Raw genomic sequence first — 19436 nt, 5'->3', positions numbered from 1 at the left:
ATATATATATATATATATATATATATATATATATATATATATATATATATATAATTAGTTTAATATACTTAATCCTACAATTAGACGGTCTGTTATGTTTTCTTTGTGTGGACACGTGAATAAAGTCATAAGTGTTTAACCAGTTATTTTTATTTACATAATTTGAGAACTGCAGAAATGTTAAAATGATTGTTACGATATAATAATTATATAATGACTGAAATGGAAACCATATTTTTGAAATCCAATAAGTGGCGTGTGCTAGATTGTGTGTGCCTGAAACATGTGTGGTGCTGCGGGTCTGCAGCTCGCAGCCACTGCTCTTTTGAGTCCCTTTTTTAAAAATGCTAAAAGTGGCCAAATGAATGTTAAAAATTGCTAAAGTTGTTACTAGGTGCTATTTGGAAAAAAAAGTTGCTAGGGTAGTATGAAAAGCTGCTAAATCCAGCAACAAAATTGCTAAATTGTTAACACTGTTCCGGAAATCACGAAGCGGGTGACCAATCATAACGCAGCTAAAATCCACGCCCCGTCTTCAGAACTATCAACCAATCACAGAGAAGCTCTTAGCCACGCCTAGTCTCTCGAGCCAACTGGGTCTCTCTCAGCTGTAAACGACGCCTTTTTACACGAAAACTGCGCCTTCATCATTTTTATCATCTCGTGCAGATTTTCAAGGCAAGCCAGTCAGACCGGAAGTACAGGCAGTTTTTCTGTCATCGCGCAGAGGGAAGCAGTCAGCGCCTAGTGAGGTCATCTGCTTCAAGGTGCACCTGAACATCGCCTGTGGTGTTAAAACGAGGTGTGTGAGACATATATCACCGATTGACTCATTGAACAATAGCGCACATTTGTCTGTTTCGATGTTATTGTTATGTTAATGTTCGTAAGGTTGTGTATGCTACCTAACGTTACCGCTGTTTTATCCGGTTGCAGGGGGTATGAGTAACAATATGCTTATAGACATGGATTATTGTTGAATACTTTATACACAAAAAATAAAACTATCACTTACAGTTCAGCATAACAGTCTATCGCTTTTAATTAAATGATTTTCAAGTCGTAGAGTGTGTTTATTTTACTTGTCCTTGTACATGTTCAGAGCAATGAGGTTCAGAGCTGTTAGCATTAGCTACGACAGTTGTAAATATGTGCTTTATTTCTCAAGATTTACGCTACATAGAAATTATTTTCTACAATTATTTTGTTACTTTCTAAACTAGTCAGATGTGTAAATGTAAAAGCTACTGCTATTCTTTGCTTTTTTACATGTAATACTAAGCTAACGTTACTGTTGATAGTCATTATTATTGTTTACACTCGTGCATGAAAATTTAGGTAAAGTTGGTTTTATGTTTTTTTTTACATTCAGACATTCTCTTTAATAATATAATTTCAGGAAAGTATTATTTGCAGATTCTAATAGGAAATTCATATTAGCAGCCAATGATTATTAGAGTACAGCATTCACAGTCAATTAAATAGTGCTACTGTTGTTTTGAAGTCGTACTTGCATGCTTATTCAGACCGAATATTCAAAGTAGCATAAGTAATGAATGGAATGAAAATTGAGGTAAAGTTGGTTTTATTTTTGCACATTCGTTCAGGGACAACTTGTGACATGGCCCCTATATTGTTTACCATAGTACTTTGAATATTCATTGAGGTAAAATTGGTTTTACATTTGCACATTCGTTCAGGGACAACTCTACGCATGGGCTGGTATAAGATTCTGACGGTATGATAACCTTGGACAAAAAATATCAGTATCACGGTATTGTGATTACTGCTCTAAAATAAGTTCTTTTAAAAGATTTTTTAAAAATCCTTTTCCCCCCAATGCACACAATATATTTCAATTTAGGAAACATCTAAAATATTTTGGAACAGTAGCTTTTGTTGTAGAGGTTCCTTTTCTGCTGGAGATACTGTTGCTCTAAAAAACTAAATAAAATAAGTCTTACACATACATACCTTAGGAATGGTATAACAGAAATTATTGGCGGTTAAATTGTGCAAACCCTGGTATACCTTGAAAACAGTTATCGTCCCATGCCTACTTGTGACATGGTCCCTATATTGTTTACCATAGTACTTTAAATATTCGGTCTAAAATCGCACGCAAGTATAACTTAAAAACATCATTAGCACTATTTAATTGACTGTGAACAACATTGTACTTTGATCGTCATTGGCTGCTTATATGATTCCACTTTTTAGAATTTGCAAATAATACTTTTTAGAAATTATATTATTTATTGTAAAGTTTGAATGTGCCATAAAACCCAACTTTACCTCAATTGCATGAAAATAACCATCGTAATGAAGAGCCAGTATTAATCCCTCTTTCTTAATAATAGTAAATAAAATGTGTTTCTTTTTACTTCACACAGTCTTAGTTTTATTTCCACTTTTTAAACTATTTTCATTTGACTCAGCATTCTTCATGGCATAGATCTGAAATGTCAAGATTAACTTGTTCAGACAAACAAAGCTTGAACAGCTTCTAAACTCAGTTGAGTTTCTCAAGGTGATTGTTATTGATTGAAATAACTCAGGCTTATTTGTGATCTTCACAGAAGTCAGATAGGATGTCTGGAGATTTGCCCTTGAATATCAACATTAAGGAACCACGATGGGACCAGGGCACATTTATGGGCCGGGCTCAGCACTTCTTCATGGTGACGGACCCCAGAAACGTGCTGCTATCCAGTGAGGTTTTAGAGGATGCCAGAGTTACTGTGGAGAACTACAGGTATGTGAACACAATCCAATACCATGCAGCGTTGGGCCGTCCAACATTCAATATAGGCGATTGCTTATGGCCCCGCGTTTCTTGGAGGGCTCCACGAACGCTGCTTTTAAAAATTTACTATGAACATAAGCATGTGATCATGGACAAACACGTGATCACTAATCATGAACAAAGGTCAATGCACAAACTCCATTAAATGTAATTCAATTCACAACGACGGTGAGAAAAAAAAACTCCACATTTGAGCAAAATGAACAGCTCTGAATAATACTTATATGACAAATAACTGAAAACAATAATAAATACACAACAACAGTGTGAATAAAAGCAGAAAATATTAGAAATATACTCAGCAGCATCATGCTCTATTTTGCATAACACTATCTGCGATCGACTATTGGGCGAACTAGAATAATGTAACGTATTTCTACACAGATTCAATATATCTCTCCAAATTGCTCAAGTTTGATAGAAACCAGAAAAAAACGTAAGTAATATAACGTCACAAGTGTCGTTGCTTTTTTCAATCGATCTTAATCAAATATTAGTTTGAAATGAAATGGCATTCAAACACATCTTTCCGGACCTGAAAAAAAGGAAGAAAAAAAAAGCAGAGGAAGAAAAGCTCCAAAGAAAACAAAACTTGCAAACTTATTTGTTTAAATATGAGTAAATATTTTTACATATGTATTAAAGGTTAAATATGTTACTGTTAATAAAAATGTACACACTTAAATTTTAGAATTGTATTTCTTTCTTCTATGATATACGGTACATGATATACTTTCTTCTACGATATACGGATATGATATACGGTACAGGATGTCGTGAATCTTGGCTTTCCTTTCCAAACTAGCTCTTAAAACAATGTAGCATAGGTTTGTTGTTTGAAATGCAATGCTAATCAATCATAACATAGGTTTAACCTTGGTCTTGGGTGTCAGCCTTGATCGTGTATTCATGCGTGAACAGCTGCAAGGTTTTGCTTTATTTCGAAGAAAAGCTATGGCGGAAAAGAATCTTTTAGATAATCTTTTAAGACAAAAAGAATTAGAAAAAATGCACTTGCTATTGTTCAGTAACAGTATGTGCTAAAAGTTGCGTTCAGTGACAAAATACCAGGAAAGTTTTCAGAAAAGCAGGTGTTTCTCCTTCCTATTAAAGAGAAGATCCTAGTTAAGATAAAAATTTATTCTTAAAGCATCTTAAACCTTAAAAGAACTCTTAAGGTCAAATGTGTTAAGAGTAGGGAGGATGGCTTTTTATAAATTACCATTTTGGCAGCACGGTGGCGCAGTGGGTAGCATGTTCAACTCGCAGCAAAAAAGGTCGCTGGTTCAAACCCGAGCTGGGCCAGTCTGCATTTCTGTGTGGAGTTTGCGTGTTCTCCCGGTGTTCGTGTGGGTTTTCTCCGGGTGCTCCGGTTTCCCCCAAGTCCAAAAACATGCAGCATAGGTGAATTGGGTAGGCTAATTTGTCCGTAGTGTATGTGTTTGAAGGAGTGTGTATGGATGTTTCCCTGTGATGGGTTGCAGCTGGAAGGGCATCCGCTGCATAAAACATATTCTGGATAAGTTGGTGGTTCATTCCACCGTGGCAACCCCAGATTAATAATGGGACTAAGCCAAAAAGAAAATGAATTAATTAATTTACAATATTAAGATATTTAACAACTTGGGAAAATACAGTGTTGATTTGGGTCTGTCAAAGACTATTCAGACAGACACTTTCAGATCCTCTTTATTGAGCTTTAGTTTATTTCATTTTCATTTATAGCATGTACCCATGTGACTACAAATAATCCAACAGTCCCACTTAAATAGATAGCAATCAGTACAATTGGGATGAGCCAAGCGATTTTTGTCTTGTTCTTGAGCCTATAAATTATGTTAAGTTAGAAATGAACTGTATTTACCACACTTTTTATCTCTAACAGTTTCATTTTTGTTTTAAATGATGTATCATGCACTTCATTATTTTGTAAAAGTTAAAGTCTGTTATGAAATACCATAACCTTCCCTGCTCACTCGAAATGACGTTTCTTCATTTCTGGTTACTTGGAATGCCTTTTAGGAGGGGCCATCGTCAGGGCGTGTATCGTTTCTGCCCTGCTATTTTTTTTAAGACAAAACTTTAACAAGAATATAAATATGACAGTAGCGGTTGTTGAAAGAATGAAGAACTGTACCAAAGGAATATGCCTCTGTAATTGAAGCTATCTCTTCTAGTATTGTTTCTTTATAGAGGTATTTCATACTCTAAGAATGCATCTTTTCTTCACCCTGCTCATACTTTCTGTGGCAAGTTTTGTTTTTCATTTAGCAACAAGAATAACAATAACAACATATGCCTACTATTCCAAAAAATAAATAAAAATAAACTGATTGGTAAAGCAAAAATATGTTATTTTTTATTGGTCTAAGTTTACTCAAAATATTGATTTTAGGCAGACCCGGCTCCAGCTACACAGATATTTGGAGTCAATTAATATAAGATTTTGAAGACAATTTTGACAAGAACATAAATATGACAGTAAATACATTTATTTTTTTATTAAATAAATTACATTTCTGTTTCTGTTCTAATCAATAACAACAATCTTAATAGTTATTAACTATTATTATTATTAATGTTATGTGCACTACTGGTTAAAGTGTGAACTAAGATTGTTTTTATTGCTCACCAAAGCTGCTTTTATTTATTCAAAATTCTTGATACTAAGTTGATTTTCTGCTCAGTTGTTAATTAATATAGGTGCACATTTGTTAAATGTTTCTTTGTATTATCAAAGCTAAAAATATGTTTAATAGGAACCATTTCCACCACTGAAGTTTCAAAACGACAAATTTATTTTTAATAACTGTTTTTTTAATCTAAAAAAAGATTCAACTGTTGTTTTTATTTAATCCTCTTTGCATAAAATATTAATCTTTTTAAAAACAGCAAACTTACACTACCATTCAAAAGTTTTGGGCATCATGGTTTCCACAAAATATTAATCACCTTCTCATTGGTCAGATAAGCAGAGCCCAGTGCCACCCTAAATTCCATTGAGTTGCTGTTTGAAAAGCTCAAACAAAAATAGAAATGCCTGAAAGCACCACCAACCTACAAATCAACCTACGAATGGCTTTTATATGTCTCTGCATCTTACACACATAACAGTGAAACTATTTTAAATCCAATATACTGTTTCCACTTTCCATTTATATCAATCTATTTTATATTCCTGTTTTGATGTTACTGTGCATGTGAATATAATGTCCTACTTCTCAGGTTAGGGGTTGTGAAGCCTGGGCTAACAGAAGATGCACTGTGGAGGGCCAAATACATCTACGACTCCGCTTTCCACCCAGACACAGGAGAGAAAATGTTGCTAGTTGGACGCATGTCTGCACAAGTGCCCATGAACATGACTATTACAGGCTGCATGCTTACCTTTTACAGGTAAGAACACTGCCACTCCTGATCATTTTATTGTTCTGGACACAATATGTGCAGAAACTCTTAAAATGTTGAATGTAAGAGGCCAGAAAAGGAAATGGAGTAAATCTTTCCATAGTCTGGAATAAATATCCCTGCTCTGTTTAGTGAATATTTCCTAAATGAGTCATCATGGAGAAGGCGGCACTCCTTCTGAGTCTGCTGGTTTCATTCAGAAGCGTTTACTTGGTTTTATGGTAGTACTTTTGCTTTTAAATATGGGACAAAAAAAGAATGCTTTAAAATTGAGGCTGGTTTCAGACTACCCTTTTTTTCTGGTTTGTGTAGTGTCATTGAGAAGGTAAAACTTGTACCTAGCATCGCTTTTTTTATGTCATTATATTTTTTAGGGGTTTTACTTTTGAGTGCAGATTACAGAAACAAAAGCATGGGGATCAGAGAGTGGGAAAGGATCAGCAAAGAACTTCAAGCTGGGAATTGAACTCAGGTCACCGTGAGCATCTCAGTGCTATATGTTGATAAACTGAACCACTAGAATAAAGATTTGAGATATTGGTAATATTATAAAGCAGGAGTTTTGTATGCATAGTTCTACAAACCTTTCCTGTATTACATATATCCAGCTATCAGCACAGATATTGTCATCTCTCTTATTTTGCTGTATTAGAGAGATGTGTAGCTCTGTATTAGAACTTCTGTTCCGAATGGTCAATGTCTTTGCAAAAAGTAGTTGAAATTTACATTACCCTTCAAACTTTGATGAATCAAAGTGTTTTCAATTGCATGATTTTAAAGCTTTTTTTTTATCTTGTATGAGGTTTTCATGAGGTGTTTTTAGCAGTTTGAAAAGGGAATATTTCACACATCCGCCATGGAAACTGCAATATTGCTAATATTCACAGCTGAAGACTGTGCTTTACTTTCAGCTTTGGAGTATATAGAAAATCTATCATTTTTACTGACTCCCAAATCATGCCTCCAAGTTATGGAATCTTAAAAAAATGATCATTCTTTGATTGATAATATTTTAATTAAATTTCACCAACTACAAAATCAGTTGTATCACATTTTTTGCTGGGTTCCAAGACATGTCGGGCTTTCAGGAAATGAGCGAGCTGATGCAACTGCTAAGGATGGTTTAAGGCAAGTATTGAACAAATGCCAAAATTCCTCCATCAGAGATGAGACCTGTTTTTCAATGTCTACATTTTAAACAAGATGAGTGGGATGCTTTGGAAAGTAATAAATTACATGAAATACAACCTGAAATTTCACACAGAATTTTAAAACATTTTAAGACTAGATCTGATCAAGTAGTTTTTACCAGATGTCATACTGGGCATACAACAATAACTCATTGTTTTTTGCGCCAAGGTAAAAACCCTACCCAGTGTTGGTACTGCACGATTCCCCTTACATTAAAACACAATTTACTGGACTGTCCTGCTGTTTTTTTATGAAATAACCTCGCTTAAGGACATTTTTAGCAAAAGCTCTTAAGGACATTTTTCTGACACCAGAAAAGATTTTAGAATTTTATCATGTATCAACACTAAAAATCGTATTTAATTTGTGTATTAATTAATTTGTTAATTTTTTTTATTGTATATTTATTATTGAAATGTTCCTGCCATGAAAATAGCCTTGGTTGCTGACATGGCATTAAATTAAAAAAATACATTACATTACATTTGTTATTTGTGCAGGCCACGTGACATGTACATTTCAAATGACAAGCAAGCAAAAATAATCCTCAAAATTATTGAAAAGAATTAAACTGTCACTGATAAAAGAGCAACAGCAAATAGAATAGAATAAAAAGAAACTATTGAATCAAGTCTGCTTATATGTTTTTAAATTCAAGTTCCAAGTAATTAGTTAACAGATGTTAAAAACCAAATGTTAAATAACACAGCATAGTCTTTATTACAGGAACTTTCTTTGTTTCTTAATAAAGTCCTACGCTCAAGAGCAGTGTGGTTTTGGAATTTTACTGTCAGCATGAGAAATATAGCCCATTGACCCTTTCACACGGATAAAGTTGCACCGTTACTAATCAATACTGGAGTATTTAACATGATACAATACTGCTTTTGGTTAGTATCGATGCGAGCTTCGCTCTCCTCTCATCAGCAGCAGTTAACACAAGCACAGTATTAAGAAAATGTATAGAATATGGATATTTTTCAATATATCGTATCGAAGTTAGAAATTCCAGTATCTTGACACTATACTCGATATTAGGTTTGTATAACATAGTTTGACAAAATTTGCTAGTATTTGACCATTTAGGCTTACAACCTAACCTAAAGTTAATGGTGAAGGCCGAAATTGAAACATAAAATGTTTTTTTAATACTTGCACAGCCGTTGGGTTATAAAGTATTAAAAATTGATAAATCAATTTAGATAACTTAAAGGCCATTTAAAAGTATTTAAAAAGTCTTTAATGCTATTTTACAAGGCATTCAATTCGGTATCAGTATGCTAAATTTTACCCGAGTTAAATTTTGAATATTGGGACGCTGTGTAGATTATGAAATAAAAAAAGTCCTGCTATATTTGACATCACGCTGCTTTGTTTACTGCACTAACCAGGGAAACACTGTTATTCCTGCTGCTGTAAAGACGTCACCTGCTGGATTAACATTTTTATTCAGTGTATATAAATACAGTCTTAGTTTAAAATTTTTGTCTTGCAATCAGTGTTTACAGAATATATTTTGCAAGTACTGATGTTTGCAGTTCTACTGGTTGAAACCTGAAGTGGTGATGAGGTCTTAAAATGTATGCAAAGAGTCTTAAAAAAGGTCTCAAAATGTGTTGAATTTCAATCTTTGATTCCTGTATATACCCTGCAATAACACTGCACGACTATAGAAGGTTGGTCTGTTCATCCAGGAATTCAGAATCCAGTTGTGAAATGTGAAAATACACTATATAACTTCTGAGAAACACCTCATACATGCCCGCTTCCAAGTATATAGCCTCATAACTTCAGCTAATGAAAGAAAAAAGGTAATATCACAATGTTTTTTTATATAGTTGTATAAACGCATCATAATAATTTTGAACAATTCTGTAATGGAAACCAAACTACTGATATAACAAATCCCATCATGGAGGACCAAAAAAATGTATGTTCCAGAACTGTGTTAATATTATGTTGTCCAAACTTGGCATAAGATTTAAAAAGTTTTCTTTGTTGGCCCATTTGCAAATGAGTCATTTTGTACAACCACCAACATGTGACTCAAATTACAAGCTTGCATGGGAGATTCATGTGCCTTAAGCGTTGTCTGTAGAAGAGTTTGTAATTTTGATGTTCCAAAATGGTAAAAGACAAGTTGCATTTCATGTATTCAGTTTTCTTTCTTCTGTTTTTAGGACCACCCCAGCAGTGGTGTTTTGGCAGTGGGTTAACCAGTCCTTCAATGCTGTTGTCAACTACACTAACCGCAGTGGAGATGCACCGATCACTGTCAAGTATGAAGGCTAAGAAAACTACTGAATGATCTAGATGCATGTTTTTATATGGAGCCCTCATGGCAACCCACGTATTGGGGGTGTAATTTGTTGTTTTATTGCACCATTTAGTGTTCTGAATGCATGGGCCACATTGCATGATGAAACCAAAAGGTGGCAGAGATCTTCATTACTGTCCATGTTTGAAATAGCTATTTATCATGTAAAATTATAACCATTCCTTTAAGATGTAGAATGTTTGCAGTGACGATGCTTGCATTTAATTTAATGTTGTTTGTTCTTGACATCATTGTTCTTCCTGTATCTAAAGGAGACTTGAGCATTCTGCAATGTCAGATCAGCAGTTAGGAGCTCCTTGAGAAATGTTAATGGTACTGCTCAATAAAGCGTTAAATCTAATATGTGCTGTTTTAACCTTTCCAGTCAGCTTGGAGCAGCATATGTCAGTGCCACCACCGGAGCAGTAGTAACAGCACTTAGCCTGAAGGCTCTCACCAAGGTCTGTCCTTACTCTATACTGTTCCTGTATTTAATAGTTAACTATAGAGTAACTATAAAACCTTTATACATTTATATAAGAATAAATAAGCTATAAAACCTATATAAAATCTGTTTAAAATATAAACATAATTGATTGTAATTAATGAATGCTTTAAGGACGGCTTTTAAATAGTTTCTAAAATATTTTGGATCTTAATTCCTTTCATATGTAACTCTGGACCTCAAAACCAGTCATATTTTTTTCTGGAAATTGAGATTTATAAATTATCTAAAAGCTGAATTAATTAAATTTTCATAGATGTATGGTTTGTTGAGACAATATTTAGCCGAGTTGCGACTAATTACAAATCTCGATTATGTAAAATCTAAAATCACTTTTATCATTGTCCAGATGAAGTGTTTAGCGATGCACATTACTAGTCTTCATTGAATAGGATCTTTTCCTAATAGGTTGTTTGCAATCACAAAGTTCTGGTGACGCGCAAAATTCAGATGGAGGGCGGGGAGTAAAAAACTGAATGGGAGACGTAGAGGAAAGTGCCTATTTTGCGATTTATACCATATTTCAAATTAGATATTATTAGAAAATAACCACATATGTTGGGCATGATCCTTGTATCTTGAAAAGGGCTGTTTTTCTAATGGGCTAAAATAAATCTTCCTGTCGTCGAAGTAGTAGCTACGGTATAAGCTATTGCGTTAGCCTGCAAGGAAAAATACTAGTGTTTGCAAGCATACCATAGATAATTAATTGAATTAAACTGTCGTGGTATATACAGTTGAAGTCAGAATTATTAGCCCCCTTGAATAATTAACCCCGTTTATTTTTTTTTTTTCAATTTCTGTTTAATGGAGAGGTGATTGTTTTTAACATATTTTTCAACATTATATCGATATCAAAAAATGGGATAGTTGAATAGTTGCTACATTAAAAAATGGCAGCAAATACCCTATATTTGAAATAAAAAATATTTTTTAATATATTTGTAAAGCATATTTACTGTCACTCAGTATAGTGCACCCAAGCCAAGTAAAAGTTTCAACCTTTTTCAGAGAAAACATCAACCTGAAAGTTAAAGTTTAATTTCTGATGAAGGTTAAATGTTTGTATCTTTATTAGCCTATGCTAAAATTGGTTTACATATCTTAGGTTTATTCGTTGACCATGTGGGTTTAGTAGCTGTGTCAATACCTTTGTCTTAAATGCTATTTTTAAAATGTTTGGAAAGTTTATAGCAGTAGTGACTCAATGTCTTATCTCTTCTCAGCACTTGCCAGCTATTATCAGCCGTTTTGTTCCATTTGCTGCAGTGGCAGCAGCAAACTGTATTAACATCCCCTTCATGAGACAAAGGTAAGAGAAAAAGACCAGCTTTAATGTTACGTGTACATGAAATGGAACATGAGTTATTGGGCTTTAAATGTTGAATCAAACTTTTAATACATAATTCTCAAAATCACAACAGAGAGCTGAAGTGTGGAATTCCTGTTACTGATGCTGAGGGAAAACGTCTCGGAGAATCAACTAATGCTGCTCAGCAAGCCATCGTACAGGTGGTGGTGTCTCGAATTGGCATGGCAGTGCCAGCCATGGGTAAGCTTTAGTGAGCTATTACCTATTCCAGAATTGCAGTATATATTTCAGCATTTTCCATTCAATTTCCTTAAACTGGAAAAACTTTGATTAAACTGAATCCATTTTTAATGTAAAATGCTTAATTGTGACAGGGAACCTTTTATTCTGTTACTAAATGTTTAAATTACTGCTCATGGTAAAAGATGCACCCCTCTTGTGCCCCAAAGTCACCCCATTGACTTAGAATGGGGATGGGATGTCCCATTTAAGTCCATACGCTTATTTCACGCGGCTGCCATTTTTAAAACATGAAAGCGATGCCCCGGTGGAAAGAAACCCGAAAGTATAGGATCAGCACTATAAACAACATGCTGTGGTCTATAAACCTCCAGCTGTTGCTGCAATTTAGAATTGCAGATATGGTGTAAACATCACTTAAATATCATTCAGTTCAGTTTCATTTAAACAATTAAAAGCTTATTAGGCATCAAACAACATCACAATCTCTTTAGGAGTATCCTCCTAGGCTTCCGTTTATACAGATCACGGTTCTCTCACTATTCTGTAGATGTAAAATAAAGGTTTATATAAGTCAGCAATTATTACGATTTTTTTCGAACATATGTTAAAACAACAATAATAAAATTATGTGTAGGTCTACTGGTTTTTATAAATAATTATATTCTACTTATAATAATTCTGATGTTGAATTATGTTTGAGATATATGCTTGCAACCATTGACAACATTATTAGACCACTTAATTCACTGGTAAAATCAACATTATATAGGCTAGAGTAGTTATACTGACACTGTAAATATTTATTTTCATGCACAACTCTGTGTTCGCTGTGAAAGAAAAAAACATCAAATGTTTGTCTCAGTCATAACTCTAAAATGCGATATGATTATTTAAATGATGTGCACGCTTTCAGTTTCATTTTCACTACTAAGTTCTGTTCATACTTCACGCGCGACACCCAAACGATCACTCTGTGCCACAAACTCAATATTGTTTACAACTTTATTATCTGTTACTCTCAGCAGGTTCTGTTCACTAAAGGAGACGCACGCTTGTCTATCATTAAGTAGGGCGCGCGCCCACACTACAGTGTGTGATTTCCCGGCCACAAATACAGCATTATATGAAGACAAAAATGACATTTTTAGGTGAATTACACCTTATAAATACAGTTTGTGACTCTTTCAACATCAATTGAGGTGTCCATGTCACAGAGCAATGTATGTGAAACAATGAAAAGAGTCGTGCAGCTGCCTTTGCTTCTCCCCTGAACTTGAAAATATGATTGGCAGAATTGTAGAAATGCTGGATTAAGATTGTCTAGTGGGTCAAATCGAGATTGCGATCTTTTTACAATTAATTGTGCAGCTCTAGTTGCTTTATATATTTTATATTGTCAAACAGCCTTTCATATCATCATTAACAGCTGTCAAGTCACTCTAGCAACCATTTTGAGCACCCTAGCAACTTCTCCCATAAACTGTTATTGTAAATATGAAATTATGAATTCACCTCTTTTTATTATTTTTTTTTCTCAAACAGCTATTCCCCCCGTTATCATGAATGCCTTAGAGAAGAAAGCCTTCCTGAAAGTAAGTCATCTCAGAACATAATCTGAATCTCTAATCTAATCTGCATTGTGGATGCGTTTTTAAACTGCAGCGTTTCTGTCCACATCTCAGCGGTTCCCAGTTCTGAATGCCCCTTTACAAGTTGGACTTGTTGGATTCTGGTGAGTTTAAGGCAGTGTTTGTTCACTCTCTGTTCTGTTTAAAACAGCGCATGATTGACTTATTTTAAATCTCCACAGTCTGGTGTTTGCCACTCCGCTGTGCTGTGCTCTGTTCCCACAGAAGAGGTGAGTGCTACTAACAGAAATGAATTATTCCCATAGTTTGATTCTCGTCATGCTGAATTGCCTCTTCTTTCTGTCTCTATGAAGTTCTATGAAGGTGAGCAGTCTGGAGCCGGAGCTTCAAGAGAGCATACGACAAAGCAATCCTCACATCAGCACTGTTTTTTTCAACAAGGGTCTGTAGAAAGCTCTAGGCTGAAGCCCATGCTGATGTCCTCCATTGCACTGGAGATTAGTGGGCACGACTTGAAGGATAGAACATATTTATTTTTGTTTTTCTGCTCCGAGTTTTGTCAGTTTTACCCATGTTATCGTACCATCCTAAAGGGTTATATGTACAGTGAAGGCTAGAACCTGCTGCTGAATTTAGTTAAAGATGCTTGAATGTTATCTGCTGCATTGATGCTTCTCACCCTAATCTTGTGTTAACAGCACTCGCATATAGACTCATTTATCAGTATATTCATTACTTTGATTCAGTTTAGACTATCATATGTATATTGTTTTATCCATTAGATTCACTAGTGTTGTTTAGAACTTTCCAGATTGTTTCCAACTCTACTCCTACAGTGAATACAGTTACAGAAATCAGGTGTATTCTGACATGAGTGTTTCCACCTTTCGTGCTCCATTATGTGCCTATTAAAAGGGTAGATCATCCAGAAATTAATATTTGCTGTTAGTTTACTCAGACCATCAAGGAACTGGATTTTTTCAAGCTAAAACCATGGTCCTTGGTGATAAAATTCAAGTTAAACGGAGAGTTCACTCAAAAAATGACAATTCTGCCATCATCTACTCTTTTACTTGACTTCTTCTAAACCAGTTTGAGTTTTTTTCTGCTGAATTCAAAAGAAGATATGTTGGAAATCTGTCACCATTGACTTCTGTAGTATATGTTTTTCCTATTATTGATGTCAATAGTTACATGTGTTTAATTTTTTCACAATATCATAATTTGTGTTCAACAGAACCAAAAAAAAGTCAAGGGTGAGTAAATAATGGATTTTTGCTGGTGAACTGTCCCTTTAAAGGTTATCAGCACTTTTGAGTGTCAAACACATTTAGGCAACACAAAATTAATGCCCATGCTTCCTTCTGATGATGCATTAAGTCTTACGAATTCTCAATCTATGCAAAAAAACTGATCACTAAAACTCTGACAGTGCCTTTATATGGAGTCAATCTAGGGCAATATATACTTGCAAAATAAAAGAAAGTTTGGAAACACTTTATAATAACTACACACTATGAATCATTTGCTAAGCATGAGCAAATAGTAAATTCATTATTAAGCATTAACTCTACATTAATAAACGTTATTAAGCAGTTTATAACTGCAGCTATAAATGCTCTTGACTTACAACCACATTTATAATGTGCTTAATGATTGTACTTTCATTATTTGTTAATGATTTATTTTTCATTATTTACAAACCAGTTATTTAAGCAAAGTTGGTGTTTTTTTAATTCAGAATGAATTAGTAAATGATTAATAAACTATTGATGTCAACATTCATATATCTTATTAATCAGGCATATAGTAATAGTTAATTTTTTTGTTCATAAATGCTTCATTAACTCAACTTCATGCAGTTTTGTGACCTAATCTAAGGTGAGGACTATTTATGCTCCTATAAATTCCTCATAAATGACAATTAAAGGCCCAGTTAAATTATAAACAGTAAAAAAAGGACATAAACGACTATTAATTTCTATTCATTTGAAGATACACTAATGAAACTGCATCAAATGAAAAGTAAATCTGTGCAACCCGATCTAAAATAAAATCACTGTACTGTTTAGACATTGTATCCTATTATATTGTTGTTTTAACAAATTTTGTTCCATTTTGACACTCCTGCTATTCAGCAATTGTTTAAACTTTACAGTCATTTTACTTTTTAGATAAGATCATCGTTCATTTGATACTGAGCCTTTAATTGTCATTTATCAGGGATTTATAAAGCATAAATAGTCCTCATGTTAGATTATATCACAAAACTGGATGAAGTTAATAAAGCGTTGATTAACATTTTTTGTAACCATTACTATGTGCCTGAATAATAAGATGTATAAACTTTGATTTGAATAGTTTATTAATCATTTACTAACTCATTCTGAATGATCTTAATAACCTCCAACTACTCTTAAATACAAGTGGTTTGTAAATAGTGTGATAATTTAGTAATCCACCAGCCACAAATTATGACAACAAACATTAAGCACATTATAAGTGTGGTCATAAATCATGAATAGAGCATTAGTGCCTGCAGTTATAAACTGCTTACTAATGTTTGTTAATGTAGAGTTAATGCTTAACAAATAATGAATTCACTCATGCTGTTAATGCTTCATAAATGATTCATAGTGTGTAGTTATTATAAAGTGTTACCGAAAGTTTTACAAACAAAAAACAAAGTATTGAGCAAAAAATAATTAAATGCAAATATCCAAAAATCACGATTCAAAAAATTGAGAAATTAAATTGGACATTTTTGAGAAATTAAAATGTATTTTGCTTACAAAAAATGAAGAACTGCAAAGGTAAAATTAAGTTTTGAGGAATAAATATTGTAAAAACATTTTTAATCAAGCAGTGCAAAAAAAACTAAAATATTTGCAAAAAAAAAATAATATATATATATATATATATATATATATATATATATATATATATATATATGCAAAAAAATGTATAGCATTTCTTTTACAACACAGGTGTCAAACTCAGTTCCAAAAGGGCCGCAGCTCTGCAAAGTTTAGTTCCAATCCTAATTAAACACACCTGATCAAACTAATTAAGTCCTTCAGGCTTGTTTGAAACCTACAGGTAAATGTGTTGGAGCAGGGTTGGAACTAAACTGTGCAGGGCTTCGGCCCTCCAGGAATTGAGTTTGACACCCCTGTTTTACAAAAACCCGTCTAGTCAATTGCAACTACTGCACCTACTGGGCTGTAAGACCCACCTCAGTGATACTGTGTCTCCAGGTGATGATGTTGTTTAAATGAAGGCAAGTCCAGGCCTGCCGTAAACACCGTAGTTTCTTTGACTCCGCCCCCTTGACAAATCAGGACCACAAAGTGAAAACAAACTTACCGCTGACTAAAAAACTAATCAAAATGACCATTGCAATTGACTAGACACGTTTTAGTTTTTTTATTTATTATTATTATTATTATTATTATTACAATTTTTTCTGTTCTTTTTATTTCTCAAAACTTAATTTTCCCTTTGGAGTCCTTTATTTTTATTATCAAAATAATTTTTTTAATTGCATTTTTTATTTTATTTTTTTTGCATTTACTTCTTTTTTGCTCAATACTTTTTGTGTGTGTGTGTGCAAAACTTTTATTTTATTTTGCAAGTACATATGGCCCTAGATTGACTCCACACCGTTAACCTTTGTCCTGCATTTTTAAATTACCACGGTTTTGGCTTAAAATATTTAATGTTTTTCAGAAGCAAAAGGAAAAGTTCATGAAATCTCAGATGGACTATGAGTGAGTAAACAAACAGCAGCTTTTCATTTTTAGGTGAACCATCCCTTTAAATGCAGCAAATATAGTGTGTGTTTCTATCTGTACTACAAAGATGAAACACACTGTCAAATGCTAATTATTAAGTTACTCTAATATTAGGGGGCTTTAAATCTTTCCTTCCTAAAGGCCATCTTTCACTACTTCCGTTAAACCTTATAGAGCAGTGTGGTTGAAGTCATAGCGTAAATAGTGTGTCTCTGAGATGTTAAGATGTCATTTAAGAGTGGTGAATAGGTAATGTCTATTTGAATATTTAAGATTATTGGCAGTACAGAAGCACTACATATCTCAGGCAGCAAGAGCAAATTATACTGACCAGAGTTCATCAGTTATGCTTATTTGAGTGGCTTCATGTGGCTTGATTTGATCATACATTACATTTCAGATGTTAACAGTGTTGGGAACAACAATCCGGTTTATTAATTGTTGTCAGTAGTGTTTGTAGTGATATAACCTAACAATGTTAAGCTCTCTAATGGGCTCTGGTTGTTACTCGAGCGCATACGAACAAACTTCTATTCCCTGACATTTTGTGCTATTGTTATCGTGTAGTTTCCGTTGTATGGTTTGTATCGTTTCTGTGGATGAAGTTAAAAAACTCTTACAGTGTTTCTTTGCCATCAGAGTCTCACAACTGTAGTTTTTGAGAAAAAGCATATTAACTTGTTATTCTCAATATGTCCTCTGATAGGTGGAAGATACTTCTTGTGTTAAGCACTCCATGTAGACATATATTTAGCCTGAATATCCTATGTAAGCACATTGTTACACTATTGTTGTAAGACGTACCCCAGTGAAAGGCATGTGCTTTCTTTTTAATGCACAAGTACCCTGTTACTATGATGATGAGACACTTAGAATAGATAGAAGTAACTGTTGGATGTGTTATGCAAATATGACTATATGATTGTGATCTATATAAAACTGGTTACACCAAATATCACAGACCTTTTAAAACCCCTTTTGTCAAGAATGATTCTTGCACTAATGCACAGTGTACCAGCTAAAGTTGAATGCGTAATGCACACCAACATAACATACTGTGTTACAGATGCTCAAAGTAATAAATGCAAACTTGAACCAGGATGTTGTTTAATAATGTCCAGTAGAGCCATTCTATCCCTAACCCAACTGTCTAACATTTTACTGGCTGTACACCAAATTATGTAGCATAGTGGTGATTTTTGATTGTACAACTGCACTTGATCACTGAAAATATCTAATTGAGCGCTCTTATAAACTCTTTTTGTGAACGTAATTGAAATTATAGGTGTACACATGAAAGATTGTTTATTGTAATGGATTTCTATCAATCAATCACATTAACCATGATCATTTGGACACCAAATTGGCATGTTACACGAATGAGACCTTGCTAAAATTAATGATTTTGAATTTAGAGCACATATTTATTGAAGCCAGAAAGTTGAGGCAAAAGCAAGCACAATAAATGTGTGAAACTTGCACTCCTGAAAGACCCACTTTAGCACAATTCTAATATAGATATTATTGGTGCTTATTGTGTATTTTATTTTTCCAGCATTTTATATTGTATTGTTACATCCTTGTGTGTTTTTGATCCGGAACTATGTAATAAAGATATTAAACTCTTGTCATAAGACTATTTTTGTCTGCTGTAGAATTTCCTTGTCCAAATTTGAACAATATCAGACATTTTTCAACCCAGAAAGCAAACTGAACTTACAGAAGCTTACACTTTCACACTAATCCTGAACTCTGGATTGATTAAACCTAAAATAGTTTACTAAAAGCATGACAGTGATGTCCTGAGATTAAGTTCTGTAAACTCTGATTGTGTTCACCTTTAACACAAAAGACAGCAGAAACAAAATGCTGAAACACTGAATCACTATGGAAACCAATGCAAAAAGCAGTTTGGCACACTTTTCTTTCTGAATCACATGGTGGGTTAAATTCTAAGTGCTTATTTCTCCCTTTGGTTAGTTGTGCATTATTTTGTAATCTTACACTTAAATATTTTTTATTTTTATCAGTTGTGCTAAAACTATTGATAAAAAAAAAACATTCTTGCCTTAGGGCAATGTTGAGATGTATATTGAGCAGGGGTCCCTCCAGGACTGAGTTTGCCGACACCCGATATAGAGCAACTATGATGTATATAATAGTTTGTTTTTCTTCCACGTTTGTTAAAAGCAGAAATATTAGTGAGGTGAGACCAGCAGGGGGCGTTCAACCTGCGGTCTTTGTGGGTCCAAATGCCCCACTGTATTGATA

The 19436-nt window shown here is 33.9% G+C and overlaps 1 protein-coding gene across 6 annotated transcripts; it reads left to right on the top strand.

The window, feature by feature from the left end:
- The first annotated feature begins 685 nt into the window (after positions 1-685).
- sfxn3 (sideroflexin 3) lies at positions 686-18804 on the top strand. Of its 6 annotated transcripts, none has more exons than XM_087278573.1 (13): positions 686-802; positions 2580-2755; positions 6032-6202; positions 9586-9684; positions 10108-10183; positions 11454-11539; positions 11652-11779; positions 13325-13374; positions 13465-13514; positions 13593-13640; positions 13725-14229; positions 16009-16184; positions 16359-18804. In XM_087278573.1, exons 2-11 carry the CDS (start codon positions 2592-2594, stop codon positions 13819-13821), a joined length of 969 nt encoding a protein of 322 aa, XP_087134699.1. In that variant the 5' UTR covers positions 686-802; positions 2580-2591; the 3' UTR covers positions 13822-14229; positions 16009-16184; positions 16359-18804.
- Positions 18805-19436: the final 632 nt, after the last annotated feature.

Source organism: Danio rerio, chromosome 13 (assembly GCF_052040795.2).
Source record: "Danio rerio strain M-AB ecotype USA chromosome 13, GRCz13ab, whole genome shotgun sequence".
Classification (NCBI taxonomy): Eukaryota; Metazoa; Chordata; class Actinopteri; order Cypriniformes; family Danionidae; genus Danio; species Danio rerio.
This window is presented reverse-complemented; position numbering and strand designations above follow the sequence as displayed.